Source organism: Streptopelia decaocto (assembly GCF_964273445.1).
Source record: "Streptopelia decaocto genome assembly, chromosome: 2".
NCBI lineage: Eukaryota > Metazoa > Chordata > Aves > Columbiformes > Columbidae > Streptopelia > Streptopelia decaocto.
This window is the reverse complement of record NC_138655.1, coordinates 68,742,503-68,758,412: the sequence shown is the minus strand read 5'-3', so window position 1 is coordinate 68,758,412 and position 15,910 is coordinate 68,742,503. Positions and strand designations below refer to the sequence as shown.

General features: G+C 39.8%; 1 protein-coding gene across 1 annotated transcript in view; it reads right to left on the bottom strand.

Moving 5' to 3' along the window:
* MOCOS (molybdenum cofactor sulfurase) overlaps nt 1–15,910 on the bottom strand; it is a gene marked incomplete at its 5' end in the record, with an annotated part of 233,577 nt that overhangs the window by 48,364 nt on the left and 169,303 nt on the right. Inside the window, one exon of the mRNA XM_082045174.1 lies at nt 7,693–7,892. Coding sequence (XP_081901300.1) covers nt 7,693–7,892 — 200 coding nt within the window. The remainder of the gene's footprint in view (nt 1–7,692; nt 7,893–15,910) is intronic.

The window sequence follows — 15,910 nt, the reverse complement described above, 5'->3', positions numbered from 1 at the left end:
GCAACTCACTTTCTCCTGGAGGGACATGGTATGGATTTCCAGACAAGTACTGATAGCTACAAGCAGACTTTGGTCAGCAGTCTGATCAAATTGACCTGGTAGCAGCTTCCTGTGCATGTGAAGTGCCTTAGCTCCTTTTTTTTTCTCCACTCTCCTAATTCGCATGTTGTCATTGCTCTAATTCTGTACCTATATGCCAGATGTACAGTGTACTGGAGCTAATCTACCAGTGAAACCAATGGTTCCATCTATTTCAAGAAATCTACCCACTACAGGTATTGCACAGTCCCTTCTGTCATGCAGCGATAAGTAGTGATATGAATATGTATTCAAACAGCTGTGTGTATATACAAATGTATCCGCCACTTGATATCTGAAGATTTGCCAGTATTTAACATATTTCCTCTCTACTCCTGCGAGGTTAGAATAAGTGGGGAAGACAAACGTTGTATCCCTCAAGGTGACACTGAAACACTACAGCAGGAAGAGATTTCACCTGGCCATTGCCAGGTCCTGGCCACTGATCCAGGTCCAGATAAGCAATTTATTGAAATATCACTGAAGGAAAAGGAAGCTCTTAAAAGATAACTTTGTGAAACTAAAGCAAAGAAAGTGTACTCACAATATGAAGGTGCTTCCAGAACTGGCTATCACCATTATGTTTAGTTAAGGAACTACTTCTATGTGCATATCCCATCCTGCCTTACACCACTTTGTCCTGTGTTACTTCTGTTTGCAGACCTGTCCAAATGCAAACAGAATAACTTCTACCTGCTTATATTGCGCTGACTCTTCCCTGGTCACACCTATCCCATACAACACCACTTCAGACTGCTTGTTCAACTCTTCTCTGCCTCTCATGGCTGAAGTATCAGTTTTTTTTGCTTTCCTGCCCAGATTGGTGTATCTTTCTTTGCCCAGTCCATGTAATAACAGACTTTGGCTGCATTGTGGGAAATTTAGGTTAATCATTAGGAAATACTTAGTGGATATAGCTAAGTTCCAGAACAAACTGCTTCTGGAGGCTGTGGAAATATTCAGGTAAAGATGATCCAGTCTTGACACACAATGATTATGGGTAACCTCTCATAGCCCATGCAGTTCTAAGATCTAATTTTCCCCCTCCATGTCTTCTCAAACCACAGGGATGAGTTTGACTTGATTGTCAAGCTGCTTCCAAGGCAATTCACTGCTACAAGATGCTTCGGATGCAGAAGGATAAATAGGATTAAAAAGAAAAGACATTTCTTTTGTTTCTTGTGGAAGTGTCATTCTGGTTTTGTCCTCTTAAACTGCTAACATGTGAACACTGGCAGAAAGATGCTACCAGGGTAGAGAAGGTTCCAGGGTGAGATCCTCTGTGGCTGTTCATACATCTAAGTAATCTGGGGCCACATATTCAGATTTCAGATCCTGGTCTTCACTTCAGAATGACAGAAAATAAAAGCAGGAAAGGAAAAAAAAAATCAACAGTGTATCATTGAATTTATCCTTACATTAACTCAGGGGAGGCTGAGATAGAAGGAAAGTGGGTGATACAGTGGGCAGATGCCATAATAAGAGCAGTCATCAAATTGCATTATAGATTTTTGCTGAAGGAACACACACTGGAAGTTATCTGCTGAGAAGCGCTGATATATTTTTTCTTGAGAAATGGATGAAGAAAGACAAGTTCAAAGTCTAGACCTCCCTTCACTTTCTCTGGGTTGATGAGAGTGAGGCAGGACATGCTAATGCAGGCTCCTAGACAAAACTGATCGTAATCTATCTGAGCGGGGTTCTCAGTCTTGAGAGGCAAAACTCATCCATATGCAACACTGCAGAACAGCCTTCCTTAGGCAAACCAAAATGTTTACATTCTGTCTTTGGCAGCTGATTCCTGTTATAGCAGTTTGTCTATCACACACAAGTGAGAAGTGGCAGGCAAGAAGGCTGAGACTGCTAATGGACTGGTGCTTGTTCCCTTCCTGACAGGATTTTTAGGAGGCATAGCAAGCATACATGGACACCAAGGGAATTTTTGCAGGTGAGACAATCATGGCAATCTACTTCTGTTTAGCTTCAGGCTCCAGGCAGTATGAAAAAGCAGAGTGGGAAAGAGATCTGGTAATACACAACTGAAATTATGGCAATTTTTCAAAAGATAGTTATGATGGTTTGCTCACTTTTTTGTGTTCATGCCACACAGGAGAAAAAAAAAATGTCTCAGAAGACCAAAGTAAAAAATAAAAAGTTTGATAAAGGAAGTGCTATTTGTCACTGAGGGCAGAAAACACTGAACTGGAAGGTGTGGCTGGGTAAGAGCTCTCCAGGGCAGACAATTCAGGCAATGTTTTAGGTGAAATTCCTTCTGCCCATCTCTGCCTCTTACCCCTTTTGCCTCTTCCAGCTCCCAAACTGACTGTACGGAATGAAACGTGAAAGGATTACAAAATTACTCTGCAATTATCTACTGCATGTACAAAGAACATTTCACAAGTCTCTTCTCCCTATCAGAACAAAGAAGAAAACTTTAAATAATAGCACTTTGACCTTATTTGTAAGAAATTCACTTTTCTGTGTTGATGATTGTTGTTTCAAATCAATGTTGTTCCCTTACAGCTGTTCCATCTCCTCTTTGGCATTCAAAACAGGCTGGAACCTCACAGAGTCATATGCAAGCTTTTGATAAAAAAGATGGCAAGGATGCAAAGTGAAGCTGTCGCTGCTGTCAAACAGCGCTTCAGAGATGAGCAAGGAAGGAAGGACTTGGGGATGTATAAATACATTATATATGCTGAGGACTCTACAGATATTCACTATTAATAAACGAGCCAATGGTTATTCTCAGGTATGGTATGGTATTAGCTCAGTATTGAGCATATACATAACCCCATTTTTGTGGCATCACAAACATCCTTTAATATCTAGGGCTAATTGCTTCTTTTCCTGTTAGCCTCCCAAGGAAGCAGAAGATTGACAACCTGCTGCATTAATATCAATTCTGCTGCTTCCATCCTGCACCACTGACTTAGCAGCGGTCCTTCGTCCCTACCCCTGCACTTTCTCACCTTTCAAAATCACCAGCCTGTCATCTGTCCACATTTCATTAATAGCAAAAACTATAGTGTTGGTGAATTATCTTTTCTGACTAAACAAGTATATATGAGGAAGCTGTTTGGCATAAAGGTCATCTTTATGTCCTGGACTTGTCAAGTACTCATCATAGTTTAACCCCTGTTCATAATCAGGGCTTTTTGGTGCTGTAGTGCAAATAAACACATAATATAAAATGACAGGCGTGCTACTGCAGAGGACAAGCAGCTTGTGTGGAAAGAATACAGGTATCATCCCAAGTAATTTCAAGAACAAATTACTACCAACAGTAGTCTACAAGACAGCTTTACTGATGGAAATAATTTTCATGGGAAGTATTTGGTGCAGCTCAATGGAGGAAATTTAATGTATTTTTAGTGCTCAAAGACAAGAGGTTTATGGACATATAAAACTGTAGTAGTTTCATCGCTAGATAAAGAAATGTTTCATGAAAAATCTGAAGAAAAAACAAAGCTTTTGAGTGAGTATTGGTGTTTGGAGCCTGAAAGTCTCTCTTCTTTAATTGTTTTAGTTACCACTTAGAGCAAAATAACAAAACCAGTAATTAAACTGTCAACGAAAAACAACGATATATATAGTATATGAAGGAAGTTTATTCCAAAAAAAATACTCTAAACCAGAGGTACCATTCAATAATCACAAAGAAACATTTAAATGATAAAGTGATAGCAATTCAACTTCCATAATTTTTTCACTCTCACCTTATCACTTCTTAACTTCTGAGTTTTCTATACCATATATACTGGGACAGGAGGCTGTCAAAAAGGTTTCTGTCCCTGAAAGGGCAATCGTAGTATGGTTTCACTTGTGGGTCTCACTTTAATGAAGTGTCTTTATTTGATCTTGAGTGCTGCAATGAAGGTTTTACTCAAGGATGAACCTGAGACTGTGGCTACTTCCTATTGGTGCAATTGAGCCCATGTATGTAATTCAAGCATGTTTATGTTTAGTGGCACAATCTTGTTAGCTCTGCTAATTAAATCCTGATAATAGTGATAAATGGATTTCAACAATAGAAGCAGGTAGAACATTTTCCCTCCCAAATGCTACAGAGATGAAAGACATAATTTCTTCCCTGCTTTCATTTTTCAGAGGCAGTGTTAAATGCCATGTATTTCACTACATGCCTTTCACATCCTAAATATCTTGGACTTAGTTCAGAGTTTTGAATATCATGTAAATTATGTAAATCTTGAGGCTTAAATGTAAGCTTGGTATCCTCTGAAGACACTGTCTACTTATGAAGTTTTTCTTGCCAATCTGAACTGTTCCGAATAAACCGCTCCGAACCTCATCATAATATTTTCTCTGTAATTAGTTAGTCATATTATCCTTTTCAGGGTACCAAATCCTAATGTACAGCCACACTGTGCCCTCTAATAGGCAAAGGGCACATAACAAGTGCCTGTCAGGAGGACAAACAGAAGTGGTTGAATGCCTGGTTGTCAGTAATTAATTATAGATGGGATATCACAAAACTGGGGGAAGCTGTCAACACTCTTGAGGGCAGAGAGGCCCTGCAGAGGAATCTGGGCAAATTGGAGAACTGGGAAATCACCAACCACATGAATGTTCAACAAGGGCTAGTGCTGGATTTTGCACCTGGGACACAGGAACCCTGGCTGTACATACAGACTGGGGGACGAGATGCTGGAGAGCAGCTCCACAGAAAGGGCTCTGGGGGTTCTGGTCTGTGGCAAGTTGAACATGAGCCAACAGTGTCCCTGGCAGCCAAGAAGGCCAACCATGTCCTGGGTGCACCAAGCACAGCATTGCCAGATGGGTGAGGGAGGTGATTGTCCCGCTCTGCTCTGCACTGGTGCGGCCTCACCTGGAGCACTGTGTGCAGTTCTGGGTGCCACATGATAAAAAGGATATAAAGCTACTGGAGAGTGTCCAGAAGAGGGCCTATGGAATTGGTGAAGGGTTTAGAGGGGAAGCCATATGAGGAGTGGCTAAAGTCACTTGGTTTGTTCAGCCTGGAGGAGACTGAGAGGAGACCTCATCATGGTCTACAGCTTCCTCACAAGGGGAAGAGGAGGGGCAGGCACCAAACTCTTCTCTCTAGTGACCAATGACAGAACGCAAGGGAATGGCAGGAAGATGTGCCAGAAGAGGTTTAGGTTGGACATGAGGAAAAGGTTTTTCCTCCAGAGGGTGGTGGAGCACTGGAACAGGCTCCCCAGGGAGGTGTAACGGCCCCAAGCCTGACAGTGTTCGAAAAGAGACTGAACAATGCCCTCAGACACATGGTGTGAACTGTGGAGTTGTCACATACAGGGACAGAAGTTGGACTCCATGATCCTGTGAGTCCCTTCCAACTCAGGACATTCTATGATTCCATAAAGGAATAGGACATTCTGTCATTTCTCTTTGAATATACTAGCTGAAATACAACCTGAGTCATTAATTGGTGTCCAGTAGTAGTAGGTATGTTAGATAGAAATCTCATTCAATTTTCCCTTCATTAAAAATTCCCCAAAATGTCTTCCAGGAGCACTCTGAAGCTTTGTTCTCCTAACTCCACCAGACTGTATTTGGAGACTGACTAGTGAATCCAAATGAATCTGCAGATCACAGACACGACCAAACTAGAGGACATTATTTCATTTCTAAACCATTAACAGAAGTATGGGATTTAACTTTGATACAAATAAACCTATCTTAGACATGCATACAGGTATGAAGATGAGATTATATTGTCAGTTTGATGAATGTTAGTCTCTGCTGTATGTGTTTTCTTTGTAATAATAAAGAAGCAGCATATATTTTTCTCTCCCATAACTGCTATAATATGTCTATGAAAGAATTTCATTCCATAAAGAAGCCAATTATGTATATATCACATGTATTATAGCTCTGGAAAGAATAGTGCTGTTGCTTATTAATTTCTAAAAGTCATTAAATTGCACATTATTTTAACTAAACAAAGTAATCTAACAAGCACTGCAGATGTGACTGGTATGCATTTCAAAACTTTATAGTTCTTCATTCTATACACCCACACCAGAAATGGCGAGAATCTGGTGAACAGCACAATCCAGATGATACAGATCAATAAAGAAGCTTTTTATGAGCAGCCATTGCAGCAAACAAGCACAAAGGAGGCATAAGGGTATAAAATAATTTTTTCTTTGAGGATACAGTGAAGTTCATAAAAGTGATACAGGCAAGAGCCATTTTTATTAAGAAATCAGGGAAATCAGAAGTGCAAATAAAGGTTTTGGTTTTAACCAAAGGACAGAAGCAAAATCAGAGTGTTTGCAGAGTGTTTTAGCAGCCCAGCTGTGCTAATATCTCAATTTTTTCTGAACATTGCCACACAAATTCATTCCTAAAATGTGGAATTCTTTGAAATGAAATGTGTTGACTATTTCAGACTATTTGGTAGCACAGTCCAAAAAAAGATGTATGGGAAGAAGAGCTTCTCCGGTACTATACAATTGCCCATCCCATGTTCATCAGTGTGGTAAGTGTCTTAAAAAAATAGCTGTAAAACTTCATACTGGCAGGCTAGAAAGTAACTGCTCCAGTTCTGTTCTCCCTTGTGTATATATCGATCTCCTCTTGTATTGTCACAGACATGTGTCTGCATTCCCCTCCTCTCCGGCAGAGGAGTGGTGAGGAACACCTTTCGCAGCACTCCCACTCTGTCCCTAATGGTCCAGAACCATCAGCTTCCAAGTGCAACACAGCTCTGCCACTACTGCTGGCAGAGGGAGGCAGTTGCTGAGACAGATGGTGCCAGTTATTGACAGCTTTTAAAAAAAGTCAAGGTCATACTCTTGAACTTGACTTGTGGGCTTATTCAATCATCAGTCAATGAAAAACAGAAGAATTAAGCAAAACCAGAGCACTGTTTTTTCTGACTTCTGCTGATGAGAAAGTGAGCTACGTTACCCTGTGTCACCCCCTGCCTACATGGTGCATGGTCATACACGATACACAGTCATACACCATTGCCTCTCTACTGAAGGTAGAAAAGCTTCATTTCATAAAGTTTCAGTATATCTGATGGATAAAGGCTAGAGAAAGCTGTTGAGAAAGGCAGCATTTAAGGACTTTTGGGGCTTGAATCTCACTCCTTACACAGACCATTCATCTTTATTCAGTGCTTCCTCAGGAATATTAAAAGAAAGAGAATGCCTTCCTGGGTGACTGCAATCATCTGAGGTCATATTTCACCTGTATGTCAAAGATTCAAGGCAGTGTCTTATATCAGCTTTTCTAGGCTTGCTCTTCAATTTCCAGTTTTGAGTACTCTAGAGAAGGAAGTCAAAAAGAAGCCAAACTGCCTAGTCAGTGCATCCTTTTAAAACAGCCCACTTTCAAACAGCCTGTCTGTAGAGCATTAAATCTGTAAGATATTGGCTTTGGCTATTATGTACTTTGCATTGTGCTAGCACTACTTATTGGATTCTCTTTCTATTGCTTTATTGCAATGTGTGTAAGTATTATGCAGAGTGACAAAGAAACAAAAACAAAACCTCAGAAGGGATCACTATGGTTAAACTATTTCCTTTAGGATAAAGAACTCACTGTGAATATGCTTAAAATATAAACACAATACTCAATAAAGGCAAGAGAAAAACATACCTGTGAAAATCCGATCACCTCTCCATTTTCATCGAGCACATTAAAATTAATGATTGGACCCTGGACATCAGGATTGCTGAAATCTGTGTCGCTGTAAATACATACTACAGGAGCCCCATTGGCATATTTTAAGGTAGACAGCACAGTATAGGTGTAGTGAGCTAATGCAAAGGTATGCTGTTTTATTTTCTCCATTCCACCTACAAAAGAAAAGTGAATTTACATGTCAGATGATTTTTCAGAATGGTGTAGCTGAGAGATAACTAGCACAAAACTCCTTTAGAAGTACTGTTGCACCAAGGATTTATCTACAATTAATCTACTGCAGAAATCTAATGTTACACTGAAACGGATTCACACGCATTACTACATTGATAGTTCCAGCCTATACATATCACAAAGATGTTCTGGCACAATTAATTTGAAAAGCAAGTTTTGCTCCAGATCTGGCTCTGGAGGTCACGGGAATGAGGTATCAATTCTAGCACAGCACAGAAAGCAAATTGCTATGTCTAAGACAAAATGAAAATAATACAATTCTAAATGAAATTACAAAATAGAAGTGTTAGTCTAAATGGAATTTACTTGAATACTGAAGAAATATTCTTCCAAGCCTGCTCTTCTTTGTGCAGAAGAAAAAGAAAGAAGATGTTTTGAATGCCTCATTGACTACACCCATGCAATGTATTTGCTGAGGAGCTGGGAAAAGAGAAGTGCAGGACTTCCTGACAGATGGATACATCTTCTACATCTCTGCTTTCTGAGAGGAGGTTGTGTCTCTGCTAGATGTCCCTATCAAAACAGCTTCTTATTCTTGTGCTCAGAGGATATGCCATAGGATGATATCCCATAGTCACCAATGGCTTGGGGGATATTTTGATTCTCTGCAGGAAGCTAAAACATAAGCATCAGATACAAAACCAGCCATTTCAGTCAAAGGAGAACATATGTAATCTGAAACGAAGAAGTAGGTTGTGATATTCACTGGGATAAACCACTGACAGGAGGCAAGTAACTAGGTTTGACATTAAATATAATACGAGAAGAGGAATAACTCTAACGCTAACCTTAATCGAACAGTAATTTATCATATGGAACAGGAAAAGTACAAGTAATCTTCAAAGTAGAAATAGAAAACCTATGAATTTGCATCTTTCTGGAAGACAATCAGAAGATAACAACATGATCTCAAAATATTGTAAGAAACGGGGAGACACCTGAAGGTTAATGACGTGTTTAAACCAAATCAAATCTCTACTGGAGACAGCTGGAATTTTGGGTGAAAATCCAAAGAAGTTTGTATTACGGAGGGTCTACATCATGTAGAAAAAAAAAAAAAAAAAAGGAAAGAATAATTTCCTCAAAAGCCTCTTGAAGTAGAACAAGATCTTTCTGCCTGGGTTTTAGCCCCAGAGTATTTTCTGTAATGTTCAGTTCTTATTTGAGGTACATGAACATTTATGTAACCAAAAAGATGTTTGACGTTTTCTTTGGCTTTCTTTTTTAAAACTGCATTAAGTATGAATCTCACACTTCTGTGCATATCTTTTTTATATCTGAGTATCTGGAAACTTCTACAAGCTGATATAACTGCCCATGGACAGAAATATCATAATCTGCTTGTTGACCTTCGTGCCTTTACTCATAAAGAGACTATGTCATTTATGAATATATATAAAGGAAAAAAATGAGATATTCTTCCCTTGACAACAGAAGAATTACAGCAATTTCTGTTATTTCACTTTTCTTCAGGTTTCTATATTATGTGCTATCTCCTTTAGATAAGCTAGGAGAGCGGACAGTAAAAGCATAGAAACAGATTAGATATAAGGTGGAAGTACATTTTTTCATGCTAAAGAATAATAAAGAGGAATAAGATATTTAATGAGATACTAAGACGCAAAGCACTTTGAGCGAATGTTGCCAGAAGCTAATCAGTACGATTTCTAGATGTTAGCTACAGTAAACTTGGCAAGCGTCTGTAGAACATTTTGGTCTGAAAGATGATTTGTATTTTCAGAATATATGAGAAGAAAAGACAGCCTAGTCAGAGATGTCCTAGTCATTGTTTGGTAGAACTTGAGTCTTGAAATTGTAAAAAAAAAGAAAAAAAAGAGTCATTTCTCAGCATTTTACAGAACGTAGCCTTCTTAAGAGAAGTGACTGTTTTGCCAGCTTCTGAGATGTCTGTAATCTCCTGACTTAGAGCTTTTCCAAATTGGCAGGAATTTTTAAATGGAAGATTAAACTACTGTCCTTGTGTTTTGTTGAAGAAATCTCTTATTCAGAAATTTCAGTCTCATTCACAGCAATCATCCTGCTATCATTTCTATATTGTCTTCAGCCATTCTCTTTACAAGTTGCTTAATCACATTTCCTTGTTCATTAGTGAGAAAATGATGAGCCTCTTAATTATTTATTCTGACAAAACCAAATGCCTGCAGTTGCTTTGCTGCCCTATGACTGGAGAGCGGATGCAGCGTTGCCAGGGTCCTGTATTTTAAAGTAGCAGAATAGGTTGTGATTAGGTTTGATGTCACAGAAAATCCTGTGAAATAAATGCCAGCAATCTGAATTTTGTTCTGACAGAAAAAGGGGTATATTCAGTAAATAGTTGTGATTTATTTTTAGTTTGCTAAACAAAATTCTCTCTACTGTATCCTGCATAAATCCAGTGCTTACCTCATCTCCCTCTCTCCACTAGGGAAAGAATACGAGGAAGAGAAAATAAAAACCAGAATAAATCTTTGGTTTCCAACATGATCTAAGGATTTGTGTTATTGCATCTAGTCTCATATTTGGGGTGACAAAAATAAAAGTCATTGCTTAACTGAGCCTTTCTAAGGTAAATTAGAAGGTCATTTTCTATATTATGGTTGAATTGGTGTTTATTACCTTACTGCATTCCTGGATTTTATCTTCTCTCTATACAGAACTCTGGTTTTATGCCCAGTCCCTTAACTCTGAATACTTGGAGATTCTTCCCTAGCTGCCTGTTTGGGGATCACAGAATCACAGAATGTTAGGGATTGGAATGGACCTTGAAAGATCATCTAGTCCAATCCCCCTGCTGGAGCAGGAACACCCAGATGAGGTTACACAGGAAGGTGTCCACGCGGGTTTTGAATGTCTCCAGAGTAGGAGACTCCACAACCGCCCTGGGCAGCAAAGATAATGGAGAGTGGCCCAGCAATGACTTGGTTCCAGTGCTCTGTTACCCTCATTGTGAAGAAGTTTCTTCTCATATTTAAGTGGAACCTCCTGTGTTCCAGTTTGAAGCATTACCCCTTGTCCACTGTTGGTTGTCACCAAGAAGAGCCTGACTCCATCCTCCTGACACTTACCCTTTATATATTTGTAAACATTAATGAGGTCACCCCTCAGTCTCCTCCAAACTAAAGAGACCCAGCTCACTCAGCCTTCCCTCATAAGGGAGATGCTCCACTCTCTTAATCATCTTTGTTGCCCTGCGCTGGACTCTCTCCAGCAGTTCCCTGTCCTTCTTGAACTGAGGGGCCCAGAACTGGACACAATATTCCAGGTGTGGTCTCCCCAGGGCAGAGTAGAGGGAAAGGAGAACCTCTCTTGACCTACTAACCACCCCCCTTCTAATACACCCCAGGATGCCATTGGCCTTCCTGGCCACAAGGGCACAGTGCTGGCTCATGGTCATCCTGCTGTCCACCAGGACCCCCAGGTTCCTTTCCCCTACACTGCTCTCTAATAGGTCATTCCCCAACTTATACTGGAACCTGGGGTTGTTCCTACCCAGATGCAAGACTGTACAATTTCCCTTGTTATATTTCATTAAATTTTTCCCCGCCCAACTCTCCAGCCTGTCCAGGTCCCGCTGGATGGCAGCACAGCCTTCTGGTGTGTCAGCCACTCCTCCCAGCTTAGTGTCATCAGCAAACTTGCTGATAGTACACTCTATTCCCTTGTCCAAATCATTGATGAATATATTGAATAATACCAGCCCCAGTACTGACCCTTGAGGCACTCCACTAGATACAGGCCTCCAACTAGGCTCTGCCCCATTGACCACAACTCTCTGGCTTCTTTCCTTCAGCCAGTTTGCAGTCCACCTCGCTACCCAATCGTCCAGACGGTACTCCCCCAGTTTAGCTGTGAGGATGCTGTGGGAGACTGTGTCAAATGCTTTACTGAAGTCAAGGTAGACCACATTCACCGCTCTGCCATCATCCATCCACCTCGTTATGTCCTCATAAAAGGCGATGAGGTTGGTCAAACACAACTTCCCCTTGGTGAAACCATGTTGACTGCCCCTAATGACCCTTTTATCCTTGATATGCCTTAAGATGGCACCAAGGATAAGGCGTTCCATCACTTTCCCAGGGATGGAGGTGAGGCTGACCAGTCTATAGTTACCCAGGTCCTCCTTCTTGCCCTTTTTGAAGACTGGAGTGACATTTGGTTTCCTCCAGTCCTCAGGCAGCTCTCCTGTTTCCCAAGACTTGGCAAAGATAATGGAGAGTGGCCCAGCAATGACTTTGGCCAGCTCCCTCAGCACCTGTGGGTGCATCCAATGTGGACCCATGGAATATGGATTTCCAGATTGCTTAATTGCTCCCTAACCCAGTCCTCATCAACTAAGGCAAACTCCTCCATTGTCCCGACTTCCTCTGAGGACTCAGTGGTACAGGGCTCCTCAGGACAGCCTCCAGCAGAGCGGACAGAGACAAAGAAGGTGTTCAGTAACTCTGCCTTCTCTGTATCTTCTGTCACCAGGGCACCCACCTCATTCATCAGTGGGCCTACATTGCCTCTGGTGTTAGTTTTATCTGCCACGTATTTGAAAAAGCTTGTTCTGTTTTCTTTGACCCCTCTTGCCAGGTTTAATTCTAAGGAGGTTTCTGAGCTTTCCTAGTTGCCTCCCAACACCCTCTGACAAGAGCCTTATATTCTTCCCAAGTGGCCAGCCTTCCTTCCATGATCTGTAAACTCTCCTCTTCCACTTGAGCTTACCCAGCAGTTCCCTGTTTAACCACAAAGGTTTCCTGGCTCACTTCCTTGACTTCCTATGTATCAGGATGCTCTGACCTTGAGCCTGGTAGAAGCAGGCCCTGAATACTAACCAACTATCTTGGGCCCCTTTACCTTCAAGTAGCCTTGCCCATGGGATTTCCCCTAGCAATTGATGAAAGAGATGTCACACCTTACGCCTCTTGGAAGACTTATATCTTAGAAAAATCATCAGTGCTTCATCTTCAGAAGGTGCTGGGTAGGACTCAAGTGCCTTGACCCCCTCTCACTTTATGGATTTTATTCCAAGGGAAACTCCTGCATTTCTGTGGATTAAGATGCCCTTTATTACTTTGTCCTTACGTGTGTGTTTGACTTTAAATTAAGTCAGACGTGATCATTTAATTAATTCTTCCCAACACCTCATTTTTTCACAATATTTGTTCCCACAAGTGCCTTTTTTTTTTTATTTTCCAGTGGCAAAGTTATTGATGAGAAGAGGTTGACAAAGAAAACTTCTACTTTTCTGTAAGAACCTCCTTGGCAAAGTATTCCAGCAAACCTGTGGAGATGCTATTAAACCTCATACTGTTGATGTGTGTTTGTACACTACATCCTGACGGATTAGCATGGTTTCAGACATACCATCCCACTTTATACTTCTATTTGGGTAGTGTTATGGAAACTGGTAATGTTCCAGTATGGAAAACCCACGGATAAATTTACTATGTCAGCTCTTCTACAGGAATGGCCTGTATTCGTATGTCTCCCCATAGAGACTGTGGGACAGTTCAGTCACCTGGGAAAGGTAAGTTATCTCACATTTACAAGAGGGTTCAAACTATGTGCATTCAAACTATGCAGAATTTTCGTCACTGATTGGCTTGCCTGGTGATAATGTCTTGTATTTCTATTACTTCTGTCTTATTATCTATTTGTTATATGCAAAATACAGTAAGATTTTATTTTTCCAGTGAATCTATCTAATCAGAGAAATATGAGGTACACATACGTCCAAGAAATATTCAGTACAGAATGCTTTTGAGTCAGTATAGACCTGATTTTGCATTATGTAAATGGCAAACATGTAATGGCATATGATCTCCTCTTTGAAACAACCACAATTTCAGTAGCTCAAATGTTCAAATGTTAGTTCTTCCTGAAATAGCTGTAGACAGAGACAGATAGGCATATGTCAACATCTATAAAATATTCTGAATAAAGAGATTAAGATAAAGCAGAGACCGAAATTGAGCCTCCAGAATGAAAGCTCTGGTGCTTAGGGGTTTCAGGCTGTACTCAGAAACCTCTGTGATCTGCATTCAAACACAGTTCTTATCTCTCTTATTATGAGGAATTAAATACTGGAGATAAGGAAGAAGAGAGCCATAAATCAAATAATACAGTTATTTTTCTAACTTGCTGTGAAAAAAAAAACAACACAGAAATTGAGGTTTACATGAACAAATTCTCCGTTATTTCAGTAAATCCAAACTCACATGTATCTTTGGATAAGAAAAAGATGAATGTGATGCATTATTCTTCAGCATCTCCTAACAGATAGCAACGATGCAGAGAACTGAGGAGCTGAAATCTCAGGAAACCAATCAGCAGGGAATGAAACCAAGATGTAGCCACCTTCTAATAAATCTCAAACAAGACAGATATTGCCATGTGGGACCTGTGACTCAATGTGCTAACGAAGCCATGGAACCTGTAAATCCTAATAAACATTTGGACTTCTTCCTCCACTTCCTCCAACAAGCATACAAGAAGATTCATTTCTCAGCTTTTTTTGGTGTTCTTTTATGCATAGAACTGAATGTCTCTGACTGAAGTCTGTCACCTACTTAGTGTTATTCTCCCAAGAACACCTCTTGAGGATGAACTTAGTAGTGATAGCTTCATATATCTCCTTTGCAAATTTGAGTTCTTTGGCTTAAAACCACATTTAAAAATGTATTCTAACCACTGCTACATTTTTTAGCAATTCTGCTTCAAACAAAGTACTATGAACACAAAAATGAAATATTCATATGATGATCCAACCCTCTGCCCCCAAAGTGCAACCCTGAAATGTTATAAATAGAGTACTATAAGAGCAAATAATGAAAATATAATCAGCTTAGTAAGATACCTTGATCACTTGTCCCCTTGGAGGCCTCTACATTCATAAATAAAAATATTAAATATATACATTCCTGGTGTAGATTTTATTTTATTTTATTTTATTTTATTTTATTTTATTTTCCCCCTAAATGATGAGAGCAGCTGTCCTAAGTCAGACCAAATCTAGATACTGCCTGTCTCCCAGACTGAGGAGTAGCAAATGCCTAGAGGAAAAAATATATGCAAAAATTATATAATTTTTAAGTGGCTACAATTGATAGTTTAACGATAAAATAAACAGAATATAAATCAAAAATATACGAAAATGATCTTACAGGATGGCTAACAGCAACAAAGCATTATTTTTAAATACAGAATTAAGGGTATAAGAGCCCATGATGGAACTTAAGCATTAAAGTTAATGCATTAACACTTCCTTGGAGTCAACAGAAAGGAGCTCTTCTAATGCAATACCATTCCAATATTGGTCATAATCATTAGCAAATCTAGTTCATTAAAACTCAACATAAAACACTGTAACTGGCTTATCAGCAAATTCATAAAACCATCCATCATCCACACAGAAAAATCATACGGCAAGGACAGATTGCAAACCCATTTATTCACACTGACTCACATGAACAGTCCAATCAACTTCTTCTATAAAACACATGTAATAAAAATTGATTTGGGGACCACAAAGTGGGGTGGACCGTGACCCTGTCTGCAACTGAAGTGACTGCATTTGTGAGCAAGAAAGGAAAAATCCATGTCCCCTGATTTCATTTGTACTTCCAAAAAAATAATGCCTTGCCATGCATAGACTAGAGCAGCCTTCTTTCTGAAGTTAACAAAAAGAATTACATAAAAAGTAAATTTCAGTTATGAAACTAGGTAATCTATTTTTTTGTTGAAAAGCAAACAGTTTAGTTTGAAAGTACATAATTAAGTTGCAAGAGTCCATCTCACATGATCAATGTCCAGGTTGAAACTATAGATGGACCCTTGCAACTTATTTGTGTACTTTCTGTGTGTCCAAAGTGGAGAGCCACGTTACACTCTCAACATGACTAAATCCATGCAGAATTAAATGGGTAATAGGGGGACCTTTTACTTGCTCAACACT